The sequence below is a fragment of the Chiloscyllium plagiosum genome, unplaced genomic scaffold (genome assembly GCF_037043375.1).
Source record: "Chiloscyllium plagiosum isolate Xiang-an unplaced genomic scaffold, Cpla_swu_hap1 HiC_scaffold_12, whole genome shotgun sequence".
Lineage (NCBI taxonomy): Eukaryota > Metazoa > Chordata > Chondrichthyes > Orectolobiformes > Hemiscylliidae > Chiloscyllium > Chiloscyllium plagiosum.
The window spans coordinates 21,362,189-21,377,616 of record NW_028270150.1 but is presented as its reverse complement, the minus strand read 5'-3'; the positions used below and the strand labels follow the sequence as shown (position 1 = coordinate 21,377,616).

At 40.2% G+C, this 15,428-nt stretch overlaps 1 protein-coding gene across 1 annotated transcript in view; it reads right to left on the bottom strand.

Moving 5' to 3' along the window:
- Positions 1–7,792: 7,792 nt before the first annotated feature.
- The window catches only part of LOC122555403 (histone H4 transcription factor), a 54,282-nt gene continuing 46,646 nt past the window's right edge, over positions 7,793–15,428 (bottom strand). Inside the window, exon 10 of the mRNA XM_043701377.2 lies at positions 7,793–15,017. Within this exon, the coding sequence (XP_043557312.1) occupies positions 14,504–15,017 (514 nt within the window). The 3' untranslated portion in view covers positions 7,793–14,503. The remainder of the gene's footprint in view (positions 15,018–15,428) is intronic.

Sequence of the window (15,428 nt, the reverse complement as noted above, 5' to 3'; positions counted from 1 at the left end):
CACTGGACCTGAAACTTTGTTTTCTCTTCAAGGATGCTGCCAGACCTGTTGAGTTTCTCCCGCAATTCCTGTTTATGTTTCAGATTTCCATCACCCGTATTTGTTTGGTTTAATCAAGTCATGTCTTTCTCTCTTGCAACAAAAGAGTTTGAGGATATCCCGGCCCATTCTTAAGGACTTACGGTACGATTGTGGGTTGGGGGTGGATATGTTGGGGTTATAAGATGGGGCATGTGTTATAGCACCAATTTTAAAACACTCACTCATTCATTCACTTATGGCATGAGTTTCATCAGCACAATCACGACTGTAATGAACTTAACATAGTTCGAAATTCCAAGGCATAAGTCATCTTCAGACTGCATTCATTGCCACTTACTAACTAAATAGTCAAACCACATATTACTCAAGGCCTTTTATTTTATCATTTTGTTTGTCACAGTTAATATAACCGGTAACTTTCATTTATTAATGGATATGGCAAATATGCTTACTAGACAAAAAATATGGAAAATTCTGAGCACACTCAGCAGGTCTGGCAGTTTCTGTGCAGCGAGGCAACACGTTCCTGTAGGCTTTGGGACCCCAAAGCTGGGACCATGTAGGTGCCCCCTGAGTCCATACTTGTTGGCAGTGTGATTAGCTCAGCAAACTTCTAGAGGCAACTTCCAAACGGGTGCCCTCTCATTCAGTGTTCCATTCAAGATGGGCAGCCTCTTGATGCAACATGGAAGAGATTTAGGATGCATCTCAGGATAGGTCTATACGTCATTTCAATGTGCTTAAGTTAGTATTACTAAGTACTGATTTCTGGGATAGCAGGACTGACATATGAATAGAGACCGGATTGATGAGGATTATAATCACGGGAGTTTAGAAGAATGAAGGAGGAATCTCATAGAAACCTATAAAACCTGTAACATTCTAACAGGACGAGACAGGGTAAGCACAGGAAGGACGTTCCTGATGATTGGGGTGTTCAGAACCAGGAGTCAACAGTTTAAGGAGATAAAGTAGGCAATTTAGGGCTGAGAGAAGGAGAAGTGTCTTCATCCTGAGGAATTCTTTGGCCACAGAAAATGTTTGAGGCCAAAACATTAAATGGTTTCAAGAAGGAGTTATAGGGTCAGAGTCTTACAGCATGGAAACAAACCCTTTAGTCCAACCTGTCCATGCCAACCAAGTTTCCAAAACTAAAGTAACCCACTGGCCTGCGTTTGGCTCAGAATCCCTCTAAACCTTTCCTAGTCATGTACCTATCCAAATATCTTTTAAGTGTTGGAACTGCACCTGCATCTACCATTTCATCTGGCAATTCATTCCACATACAAACCACCCTCTGTACAAAAAAGTTGTCCCTCAGGTCCCTTTTAGACTCTTCTCCTCTAACCTTAACAATATGCCCCCTAGTTTTGAATTCACCAACGTGAGGGAAAAGAACTTTGCTATTCACCTTATCTGTGCTCATGATTTTATAAACTTCTGTAAGGTCACCCCTCAGCCTCCTATGCTCCAGGGAAAAAAAGTCCCAGCTTTTCCAGCCTCTCCCTATGACTTAAACCCTCAAGTCCCTGGTAAACCTTTTTACGACCTCTCCAAATTAATAATATCCTCACTGCAGCTGGGTTACCAGAACTGTACTCCAAAAGTGGCCTCACCAACATCCTGTACAACCTCAACGTGACGTCCCAACACCTGTACTCAAAGCTATGACCGATGAAGACAAGTGTGCTAACGCCTTCTTAACCATCTTGTCTACCCATGATGCAACTTTCAAAGAACTATGTACCTGAATTCTTAGGTGACAGTGTTCAACAACAATACCCAGGGCCCTACTATTAAGTGTATAAATCCTGCCCTTGTTCATTTTAGCAAAATGCAATACCCTGCATTTATTTAAATTAAACTCCATCTGCCATTCCTCAGCCCATTGATCTAATTGATCAAAATAGTTCTTCAAGCTAAAGGGATCAAAGGGTATGGGGAGAATGCAAGAACAGGGTGCTGACTTGGGTAATTAACCTTGATCGTAACAAAGGGCCAAAAGGCCTACTCCTGCTCCTCTTTTCTCTGTACTTATGTTACTTTATGCTTGTAAAGTGTAATAACTATACATTCCTGCATTATAGTAGACTTATAAACATAGAATATAGAAACAAACATAGGCCATTTGCTCCTTCAAGCATGCTCTACCTTTCAATATGATCATGGCTGAAAAGCCTGTTGTCGCTTTTCCCCGACATCCTTTGATCTTTTTAGCCTCAAGCGTGATACCTAACTCCTTGAAATCACACAATGTTTTATCCTCGTCTGCGTTCTGTGGTAGACACTAATTGGACATCAATTTGATTCAGTTGGTAAAATGTTTAGCCAGATTCAGAAGGAAAGGTTAGATCTCACGGAATAAAGGGAGAACTAGACATTTGGATACAGAACTGGCTCAAAGGTGGAAGACAGAGGGTGGTAGCGGAGAGTTGTTTTCAGACTTGTGGCCTGTGATCAGTGGAGTGCCGAGAAGTGGCAGATGGAGCTTAAGTCGGATAAATGCGAGGTACTGCATTTTGGGAAAGCAAATCTTAGCAGGACTTATACACTTAATGGTAAGGTCCTAGAGAGTGTTGCTGAACAAAGAGACCTTTGAGTGCAGGTTGAAAGTGGAGTTGCAGGTAGATAGGATAGTGAAGAAGGCATTTGGTATGCTTTCCTTTATTGGTCAGAGTATTAAGTACAGGAGTTGGGAGGTCATGCTGCGGCTATACAGGACATTGATTAGGCCATTGTCAGAACACTGTGTGCAATTCTGGTCTCCTTCCTATCGGAAAGATGTTGTGAAACTTGAAAGGGTTCAGAAAAGATTTACAAGGATGTTGACAGGGTTGGAGGATTTGAGCTATAGGGAGAGGCTGAACAGGCTGGGACTGTTTTCCCTGGAGCATAGGAGGCTGAGGGGTGACCTTATAGAGGTTTACAAAATTATGAGGGGCATGGATAGGATAAATAGACAAAGTCTTTTCCCTGGGGTGGGGGAGTCCAGAACTAAAGGGCATAGGTTTAGGGTGAGAGGGGAAAGATATAAAAGGGACCTAAGGGGCAACGTTTTCACCCAGAGGGTGGTACATGTATGGAATGAGCTGCTAGAGGAAGTGGTGGAGGCTGGTACAATTGCAACATTTAAAAGGCATTTGGATGGGTATATGAATAGGAAGGGTTTGGAGGGATATGGGCCGGGTGTTGGCAGGTGGGACTAGATTGGGTTGGGATATCTGGTCGGCATGGCCGGGTTGGACCGAAGGGTCTGTTTCCATGCTGTACATCTCTATGATTCTATGAAAGAAAGTTCAAAATTTGACTATTCTCAGGTTAAAATGGATATCTATTTATTATTATGCTGCTGGTTGAGACCTTGCTGTGTACAAACTGGCTACCATTTTCTACATTAGCACAGTGACTACAACACATGGCTAAATTTGCAGTGCAAAATACTTTCATACAATTTAAAAGTTGTGAAAGAAAGAGACTTGCATTTATGCAGTGCCATTCACAAACAGCAGTTATCTCAAACATATTACAGGAATTGAGGAACTTTTGTGGTCATTGTTGTCAAATAAGATGCGTGATGTGGATGTTGGAAATCTGAAATAAAAACAGACAGTGCTGGAGAAACTCAGCAACTGTGAGGAGATTAACAGAATTAGTGTTTTGGGCCCGATATGACTTCTTCAGAACCGAAAGGAGCACGGGCAGGATCCTGAAAAAAATCAGAATAAAGTTCACAAGACAGGTCTATACATTACTTCAATGTGCATAAGTTAGTATATCCCTTCAAGCTTCCAGTTTGTTTTTATTTTGTTTAATTTGAGTGTTTAATTCAGTGCCAACTCACTTCCAGGTATGCCCACCTCGAAGAAGTTCTGCCCCTGGGATTTTGATATTAAAAACTGAAAGAATTGCGAATGCTGTAAACCGGAGACAAAAATAGAAATTGCTGGAAAAGTTCAACAGCCCTGGCCGCATCAGTGGGGAGAAATTAGAGTTAACACTTCAGGTGGAGTGACCCTTCCTTGGAACCCGTCCTGGATTCCAAATTAATCTTTTGACTCGTCCACCTTCATTGCAATCTTGTGTAGGATAAAGTATTTACTAAACCTCACTTTCACTGACATCTTTTGTCAGTGACTGCCTGGCTTCCTGATGAAGGGCTCTTGCCTGAAACGTCAATTCTCCTATTCCTTTGATGCCTCCTGACCTGCTGTGCTTTTCCAGCAATCCACCTTAGACTCTTTCTTCCCCACACAGATGCCAACTGAAGTCGCATCTTTTAATGTTTCAAACCCAGCCGTGGGTTGGAATTAAGATATCTTTATGACATGAAACTCTCCTGAGACAGATCCTCTCACCCTATCCTGGCATCCACATTCAGTGCCATGTGCAGCCAAATGCATACTCTTGACCGCTCTATCAACACTCCTTCATACCATCTCTAAACTGTCTTCATCCCCACTTCCATTTCATTCTTTGAATCATTCAACATTTTAACAACTTGTTCTCTTCTTGTCAGGTGTTAATAAGCACAAGGTCCAAAGACCAAAAGTACCAATGTTGCTCTGGATTCTTCTTCCCCTTTAACTCCATTTCTCTTATAACCCCACCTCTCTGCCTTTATTAAATATACCCTCTGACCTTACGTGCTCTGATGCTAAACGATCTGTGCTCAGCAAAGTACTTAGTTGTATTCCTTTACAGCCTCACCTCAATGAATTTCAGGCTCAGTTCTTCTTCCATTGCCTTCAACCACGTGCCCATTTCTTTGAACAGAAGTCCTCTCCCCACCACATGGACCCTTTCACCAACCTCCACCTGGACACCTCCCTCTTGCCTTTTACCTGCACTCGATCTCTTGAGAACTGCTGACGTGACATAGGTAGCTTTAATTACTCTGCTCCCTCACCTGCTCTAAACTGTCTCCTTCTGAGCTTGCTGCACTCCATTCCCTCAGGTCCAACCCCAATCTTGGTATCAAATCCGCCAAGGGTGGTACATGTGTCACTTGGCATGCTGACCTCTATCTGTCAAAAGTTGAACTCCAACACTGAGACATTTCCTGTAATCTCCCTGGACCACGATCCACCAGTGATCCATCAAAGCTGTTCCTTGTAGGATTCACGCACATCACATCCTCTGAAGGTCTCCCATCCCCAGCTTCACATCTCAGACAATGGGAAAATCACCGTGGCAGAGGCAGTCACAGGGAAGAATTCATAGAATGCCCTTGGGATAGTTTCCTAGAATGATATATGTATATCTAACCAGGGATCAGGCTACTCTGGATCTGGCAACGTGGAATGAGGTTGGTTCGATAAATGTTCTCCAAATAAAAGATCCTCTATGGAATAGTGACTATTACATGAAAGAACTTAGCCTTCAGTTTGAGAGTGAGCATCCAGGGTATAAAATAACTGTGCTAAACTCATGGGAATGAGGGCAGAATTTGCTGGAGTGGATTGGAAAGGATTTTAGCAGTAAGACACTTGATGAACAATAGCTGATGTTGAAAAAAACTCACAGCAAAGATATACCCCAGTAAAGAAGGATACTCGGAAGGGGATGAGTGGAGCTTGGTTAACTAGGGAAGTTAAGAACAGTTTTGAACTGAAAGGAAACATTCAAATGTGGCAAAGATTAAAGGTAAATCAGAGAACTGGGCCACAATCATTCCAGGTAGATATTAATAACTTGGATGAAGGAAATGAATGTACTGTCACCAAATTTACTGATGACAGAAAAATAGATAGGAAGGCCAATAGTGAAGATATGCAAGAAATCTGTAGAGGGATATAGACACGTTGAATGGGCAAAAGCTTGGCAGATGGAACGTAATTTGAGGTTGTGCACTTTTGCAGTATTATTCAAATGGGAAAAGACTGCAGAAAGCACCAGAACAAAGGGATTTGGGGAAGGGTCTAGGTACATGAATCACAAATAAAAAACTAGCATAAAAGTTCAGTGATTATTAGGGAAGAAAAATTGAATGTAGGCCTTCATTTCAAAGGGAATGGAGTATAACTAAGTCGGCCTTTCTAAAATGCTACAAGGCACTAATCTGCTGGAATACGATGAACATTGAAAGAAGAGATACTGGCATAAGAGGCAGTTCTGAAAAAATTCAACAGGTTAATCCCAGGTATGGACAGATTGTCTTATGAAGAGATGTTGGGTAGGTTGGGCTTTTACTCACTGAAATTTAGAAGAATGAAAATAGACATTTTTGAAACATAAGGTTTTTATGGGCTTCACAGAGTAAACATGGATTATTTTCCCTTCTGGGAGAGGTTAGGACCATTTAAGACACAGATAGTTTTCTCTCTCAGAAGATGGTGAATTCTTTACCACACTTAAAGGCTCCGCAGACTTAATGCTCCAAATGGCCAAAATTTGCTCCCAGGTTTATGATCCATAGTAATTACACCTACTTTATGTGTTTATCACTCCTGTACCACCATTAGCATGTTTTGTCTTTTGCTTTGGGCACTCTCATCATCTGTATCACTCATCCCTCCTCCCACTTTATCAGCAGAATAAAGCCCACCATTTTCTATCCCCTTTCAGTTCTGAAGAGTCATATCAGACTTGAAACATTAACTCTGTTTCTCTCTCATCCAACATTACCTGTTTTTATTTGACTGGCAATCAAATTGTGCAAGTAAACTTGTACGAACAGCTCTGTTCTGATTTGAACCCCCTTTTTTTGTGAAGTTGACTAAGATATACACTTGCTAACAGGAATAACTTGCCCGCCCAACTTTGAAATAGTGTAATGGAATCTTTTATGTTTACCTTAAGACAGTGGGAGCCCCACAGTGAGTGATTTTTTTTTGTATTTAAGTAGGACTTGAACTCAAAACATCTGACTTAGCAGCAAGTGTGCTTTCAACAAGTCTAAGACTTTCTGAGCTACAGCTGATGCACAATGGTGCTATATAAATACAACTTATTTATTGTAAACATTATAAATGTAAACATTTTGCATGATTATATCTAGGGATCTCCCCATTTGCAGGAATGAGGTAAGTCATATTTCTAGCTGTCAATTTGTGCTTTTAAAATCACAAATAGAATTCAACGTTTGAAATTGTTTGCAGGTAATATTATCTGTGTGGGACTGCGGCACTGTGTTGGATCTAGAAGTAGGGAAGGTATCCACAGAAGATAATTTGGAAATTGACAACATAGAAATTTACAGACAGAGCTGAGATACCTGCAATGGCACCAACTACACAATAGATTAGACCTGCAGGACTCAAATCAGACTTTAGACCCATAGGAATGTAGGTGACTCTTGACTGCCATGTGGGCAATAAATGTTGACCTACAGGAAGTGATGGCCGAATGGTATTATCGCTAGACTATTAATCTAGAAACACAGGTAATGTTCTGGAGATCTAGGTTCAAATCTCACCATGGCAGCTGGTGGAATATGAATTCAAGAAAAAAAACCTGGAATTAAGAGAGTTGAAAGATGATGAAATGCATTGTTGATTATCTGGTTTATTAACGTCCTCTTGGAAAGGTAACTGCTGCCATTACCTGGTCTAGCCTATGTATGATTCCAGACTCATAACAATGTTGTTGATGCCAACTGTCTGATGGGCAATAAATGCTAGCCTAGCGATCAATATCCACATTCTATGAGTGAATAAAAAGCAAGCAAAATTATTATGGAAAATTCTGATGTAGCCAGACATAGAAAATAAATGTGATTCTAAAGTGAGACACAGGAAATTGAGTCATGGGATGTGAGCAAAATATTCAAGATGTTTAATGCACCAGGTAGCAACTGCTTACAAGAAGAAAACATTTGAAACACAAAAATAATGAAAACAATGAAGTTTATAAAAGGCAATTTCTGTAAAATGAACTCATGCTTACTTATTTAAAACTTCAGTCAAGGTACAGTTACTGATCTTCTTTCTGATCCAAATTAACACAATATTTCAAATAACATGGTACAGTGTTGCTTATGAGGGTAGGGATAACACATACCTTCCTACGTAACAAATTAAAGAAGGTATAAAGAACAAAGTTCAAAGATAAAAATAGGAAATCTTCCTTCCTGTCTTAGTCACAGCAACTGGAGAAATCAACAACAGATTATTAATTCAGACACTTCTTCAATAGGTTTGGCTTTTCCACAATGTGTTTCCTTCTTGATTTAAATAGGGGTCAAACACAACCCACCCCAGCATTTTACACAGACTATATTAATGCTGTATAGCTAACTGACTGTTACAATTAATCAGTCAATAACTTTATCACCATACTGCATGACTACCAGGGTAACAGAAGGTGATTCCTACTCAAATTCGGTGACCAAGCTGCACAAAACAGGTTCAACAATAGGAAGATTTCACAGTAACACCTCAACAAAATGCAGTGTAATATTCTCAAATTGTAACAGATTAAACATGAAAGAACATGAAAACAAACTGAACACACTGTTAGTACTAGGTGATTTTTCATTTGCCATCCCTAGTTTTCTCTCTAATAATTTGGAGATTGAGATTACTTAGAAATATTCGAGGCAGCAGAGACAACATTCAGTGGACAGAAACTGGGAGAATGCAAAATTTCCTCTTAACCATCACAAAAACATTTACATTGTCAACTATATACATGTGTGCAATATGCACAAATTATGATTTGCAAACAAGTGTGCTCGTCTGTAAAGAAAATCATTTCAAAAACCCTCACAAGAAGGAAAGATATATAACATTTCTGATTTTGAATTAAAAATTTGTAAAACATTTTTATTTGCAGACTGTATACTACTCTTATGGACACATTATGCGATTATTGGCAGTCTTCGTTCCTGCACTAATCTAAACTTATCTACAATTTATTAGCAAATAGGAAAGTTAGGTGAACATCAGAAATAATAATTTAGCATGGGTGCAGAGTGTAGAGTTTGCTAATATGGAAAGCTATGTAAACATTTATATGCAAGATATGGATAAAATGACAAATAAAACTCAAGGTATTCCAAAAACATCACACAGTCATCAGAACTCATTTTAACTTTGCAATGTTGTGCAGTTTGCACGTGAACCAGTATTAACTCCAGAGTCTGATTACACAAAGTACTGAAGACAAGCTGCTCACGACTCAAAGGCAGGGTGTTTATTTCGAATAAGACTCTGGGATGCGTGAAAGTGGATGTGGAAAATCTTCAGTAACATGGCTTGTCTAATCTGACAATACAATTGGCAACTCCATAAGCAATTCACAGTTTGTGAAGTAGTTCATAGGCACATGTACAAGAAGTACGGTAAGGCACTGCAGAATTTCAAGTCTTTTTTTTCATTAAGTGGTCCACTGGGCACTTTAGAAACATATTTTAATGGTATGATTAATAACCTTAGCAGACTGGGGCTGTGGCAAGGGTGGAACCATACAAGAATTGAGCTGACTCCCAAATATTTGCAGTCTGAACTGTAAGTCATGAATGGTTAGTTAGAGTTGTACACTCTAGACATTAAAGCTGAACTGCAGCTAGCAAGTATTCATGATCTGGCAGCAAAAACAAAGTAATTGCTCATAAGGACACAGATCTGATCCCGAATGTGATTCACTCAAAACTACAAAAATATATTTGAACTCTCAAGTTTGGCAGAAGGTCCAATTAACGAAGGCAGTAAACCTTCTCTATAACTGCAGGGTTTTACCAAAGAAATCAAAGCCTCATCAAACTCAGTGCAAGTTTAGAGGGAGAGAAGAATGGGATTGGCCGATTACAAAATGAGAGAACTTATCACTTGACACTGAGAGATCACAATATAAACACCCACTGCTAGAACGTCCTATCCAATTCAAAACACATATAAATTGCTCTTGACAGAGAAAACATAATGAACATGTAGTTCCAATTTAACAAAAATTCTTGATTTACTGGGCGTGGCTCCACAAAAGATGATTGGATGAGGCACAATATTGTCTATTCAATATTCAACAATACTTTTGTTTCTGATATAGCGAACCCTGAGTGCCCTTTAAGTATCAGGACTGTTTGTTTAAAGAGGCAGTGAGTAGACTGTGTACTTCTTAAAATTTCTTTCTTAAGTCAAGGGTGTTGTTAGCAATGTTGTGACTTATTGCCCATCCCTAAATCTCTTTAAGAAAAAGTGAGCTTACTGTGTGCACAGCTGGTAAATTCCTCAACAGAACCTGCAGGGTTTTAGTTGTGACTAAGAATTAGCCTTGTCTGTCAAGTAAATTAAACACTGATTTATCAAAACTTTTGTTCACAGCAATAGCGTCTCTAGCTATAGAGACCTTGTTATAAACAGTTTAGATTGTAACCCCGAGTCAAACGTTATTACAAATAACACAGTATTAAACATTTGTTATGCACACAAGTGATAACTTTACAAGTCTGCACTTGCAGGACTGCGTGGGAGTGTACTATTGAATGAGGCACACTATTGGGAAGGATCATAAAATACACCCACCTCAGTCAGTTCTAGGTGAATCATATTTATAACAGTGCAGTCACCAAACTGACTGAGCCCACTAATTGCAACAGACAGCAACAAAATCACAATGAGGCCAGTATACAGACAAATGCCTCCATTCATAATTACAAAAATATACTGCAAGCCTCACATGCATACTGGAAGGTTCCATTAACCAGTAAAGCTCCACCATAGGGCTGGAAACACCATAAACTGGTCACTGGTTACCAGTGGCAATCTTTTCAATGCCACCTATTTCATGCTGCCATTATAAACTGCTCATGTTTACAACATCAGACTCTAGTTTTACAATACTGGGTGTCGTCCACTGTTCAAGAGGACATAATATTGAGATATTCCACCAAGTTCACAAAGGCATTGCCGCAGTTATCATCATAACAGTTTACAATTTATTCCTTTGACAGGATGTTGTGTTAAAATAAAAGCACTCATAAGTCATTTTCACAGTTTAAAAATCTTCCATTTGATGAAAGATTTTACAGGCTCATTACTTATGAATTTTACAGAATTAAGTCAATAAAAGTTAATACAGAAGGCACCAGTGCATAATCAAGGCTGTAATCTGAACACAAAAGTGAGTAGCGATGTCGAAAATGGGTCTGCCACTTTGTTCAGGTTAAAAACTGGATAGCCCATTATTTTTCTCCAAAAAGCTATATTAAAATTTCTGAAATGAAAATCAAACGCTTCCTACCACACTGCCATTTTATTTCCAGTTACAATGTGGCAATGTTATTTAGCAGGATTTCAACAAAATTGCACAGAACCCAAATTTCTACTTCCAGTCAACAATCAAAGCTCCCTGTCAGGCTTTGGGAACTTGGCAACTTCCCTTGGAAACAAGTCCAGCCTTCATTTTTAAGGAAGAGTGAGCAGAATGAAAAAAGGAGCAGTTTCTAAGGGCTTCTGTACAAACTGTTGCATTATCAGGATAAAATGTTGCTGGTGGCATTATGTGTGGGAGACAAACAGCAGTTGTGGCATTTTGTTATTGTTCGGCTTCTGGAAGGTGCAAAGTGACTGAAGGGTTCTGCACTGCCACATTGATTGGAAAACTGGGGCCTCAGCCACAAGTTAAATCCAGTATAGATGACATAAGTCTCACACCTTATCTGCCACACATGTCCTAGAAACATGGAGGAGCTAAAAAAGCAGGTTAAAACTGCAGTTCAACAAGCACAGTGGAACCTTCACAAGGCCCAAGTGACTTGACCAGGGTAATTCCCATTTAACGAGATTGAATAGTTTCCTGAGGCTCCAGTTATAGCAGTCCTGCAAAGGGATGAGGCAACTTTGTCCCAAATATTTTCTTAAAAGTTACTTTACTTTGAAATATGCAGAGTTCCTGGCATTTATTGCCCACTCTCACTTTGTAAATAACTTGTTAGGCAGTACCAACAGGCAGGTAAGTGTCAAAGACATTCATTAGCTGTCCCTTGATTATGAGGATGTCAACTACTCAGGATTGAGAGTTTCTGTAGTGAGTTTTCATGTGTTTGTATAGAGTGATTCTCATCCTGCAGATCTTTCAGTACATGGTGCAGGACATCCCAAGAGGCAGTGGGATACAGGGTGCACATTTGCTTCCATTTCTTTCTTTCTCTCCTTCTGCTCCACCTCATAATGAAGGCATTTGGGCACAAGGTTACATAAGGGACAAATTATGGCTGTTTAAATGGATGATAGCCAGCTCTCCCTATTTCTAAAGATGCGCTTCAAGGATAGCTTCAGAATGTCTTTGTAACAATTTATTTGTTCTCTCTTTAACACTGGACATAAGAGTTAATTACCTGGCAGTGAATCGAATTGATGTGGTGATTTGCCTGAATGCTTGTAGAGCCAGCTTCAAGAAGGACGCTAGCATTAGTTCAACAGTTCCCCTAATTAAAAATGGATGACAGGGTGAGAGGCATTTCTGTTGGAATGCAGGAGTGTGGTGACAGCCGCTTTGTACATGAGGACACTTGTTGACTTGCAGAGGCTTTTATTGCCCAAAACAGTTGCTGCTGGAGTTTTTTTTAAGAAGGCTGATCTAGTGCAGCTGAGTTTTTGATCAGATTAATGGCATCCATTCAAGACAGGTGGCCACAAAGTTATGGCAAGTGTTCAACATATCTCAGAGTCTCTCCTTCAACATGTGTGGCACGTGGAATATTTGGTTGTCCAACTGTGAGTTGATGTTGTCACAACATTCAAGAACAGGCTAAGATTTTTGTATGATGAAGAGATCAAAGGTGGCTAGCAAATCTGCTGCAGTGTGGACAATGACACTGCAATCATCTGCAAAATGTAGGTCTACATATGTATTGATGTGGAACTGGAGTCACACATATAGATCACAGAGGAGTTAAATGCCTATTTCCTTTACAGAAGGACAGTAATGAAACAGCCAGATCTCCCCATTCTCAATTAAACGTTTGGACTTACACATGGACAATGTTTCCAAAGCCTCAGTCAGAACTTCACACTAATGGGCAGAAATCATCACCATTGACACGGTGAAAAGCAAGGGTATACGGAGTTGAAGCAAGATTAAAAATTACACTGGTATCAGCCACTGTCTATTTATCTCTCATGCTGGGGTGGTTCTGTGCCATTGATGAAGGCAGTACTGTGGTATAAATAAGGTACATTTCTAAACATTACAAAAAAATACTTTATAACTGTTTTAAGGATAAGTCAACCTCAGATGACCCCACATGAAATCATTCAAAAGTTAAAAAAGTCCTAACAAAAAAAGTCATATTTGCTTTTTAGTCAAAAAAAAAGGAAAAGGTGAGTGGATACAAAAGGAAAACTGATTTTTAGATGATTAAATTGAGGAAATAACAGAGGACAAGTTCACTACATACTGGAGAGAAACAAAGAGGGTTGCAAGAGAAGTGAGGGCACTATTTCAGAGATGGCTCAGTGATGAGTTGGCAGTCAGCCAGCCAAGTTCCTCTAAGGGATCAGAAGCTGAACCCTGAACTCATTTAGCAGTCTACTTAATTGTCATACAGTGCTTGGGACAACAGATCTTAGACTAACATCTGACCTAATGTCAAGAGTGATATGTACGCCATCTGTGACTTCTCAATTAAAATTTGAAAAAAGTCAGAATAAAATATATAATTGAGCTGATCTGTGCAGGAGACACAAATTCATGCACACATCTGTGCTGGCTCTGTAGCTAAAAGAATAACATCTCAAGAGGGATCATAAAGGTTGTTAAATGGGATAAAGTAACCGTTAAAGAGAGGGAGCAACAGCTACAGCAGGTTGACAGGAAGACTGGCCAAGACACTGAACTTCATTTAAAATAATCAGTTGTATATCAGAATGATAATTCAGAATCCTCATATTTCCTTCTTTGGCTCGACATTCATTGTTCTTCTGTGAAGAGTCTTGGGTAGTTTTTCTAAATCGAACATGTTCTATATAGGCGTTGGCTTTTGCTGGCTCCTTTGCTGTTAAGAAGGGCCCATATATCATCTGAACCTATCTTGTCATTCCCTCAATCTCAATACAATTGCAGATCAAGCTGTTCCCTCCTGCCAAGAACACTGGAAGACAATGGTCGACAATTAGTGAGAGACAGGTACAGTCGGGGGCCTCCTTACCCTTTTCCAACATGTTCAGGCACGGTGAATGCTCTGAATAATTTTTTTTGTTTGTTTGTCTCTATCTCCACAGATGCTGCCAGACCTACCGAGTTTCACCAGCACTTTCTGTTTTTATTTTAGATTTCCTATATCCACAATCCTTTGCTTTTAAGCAAGAATAAGAAATTGATCTAGCATCCAGTTGATGGTTATCTAAAACATCTGAACATGCAGCAAGCTCTCAATACGTATAATATACAGACAGTAGGACCCTGTTAAGTTGTAACTCCAAATCCACCCCCACCCTCCCACATGACTAAGCTTTATTTATGGAACTACTGTTCAAAGAAGTTATGGACCTTGGTTTCACCAATTCGCTACCAGCAACCCTAACTATCCAATTATCTGAATGCCAAGACCTCGTGCTACCTTCTCCAATGTTTCAACAGGGTCAAGAGAGGAGACAGCTTCATTCCTTTCGGGAGCAGTAGGATGCCCGGTTGCTGACTGGGATACATTATGAAGGACAGAGTTGGTAGGAGAACCATTTCCAGAAACGTCTGAACATTGCTCAGCCCTTTTGGGAGGCTCTAGAGAGTTGCACTGCTCCAGCTGTGGGGCCTTCTCTGAAGGCTTGGTTGGCAAGTTGGTAGCTTCCCGGTGCCCAGCACGCCTCAGCCGAGTGGCGATTGCGAGATAGTCCTCCTCCTCTTTGCTGGCTTTGCCAGTGGTGGGCTTTGCAGAGAGGGCCTTGCGGCGGGATTCTGGTGCAAATAGACACGCTTCTGTCACCTTCCTTCGGGGTCCACGTCTCTTCTCCAAGTCCTTAATGACCTGTTGAGTCAGCTCAACTGTTTCATAGCGCACCACATGTAGTTGCAAATATCCATCCGCATGCTCCTTGTATCTAGACAGTTAAAGCAAAATAAATCGTGTTGGATCCATTTTCATCATCAGAGCTAAAATATTTAATTTGAAAGGGATGGGGAAAGGGAAGAGTGTGGTTGAGTGGTACAATGGTGGAAGTACTGACCTTTCACCTCTGGAATTGGGTTCAACTCAAGTGGCCCAAAAGTCTTGTGGCCAATGATGTTTCAATGAACGAGTCAGCTTTAATCCAGCATTGCATAAAACAGCATTCAACTGGCAAATCTCACTCAGAATGCTATTGGGAGACCAAAATTACAGAACTGTTGCATTGCAGGAGGGGGCCATTTGGCCCATCGTGCCTGCACTGGCTCTCCAAATGAGCATCACCACCTCACGTCAATATCCTGCTTTTTCCTCTTACCCTGACACACTATTTCTTTCCAAATGA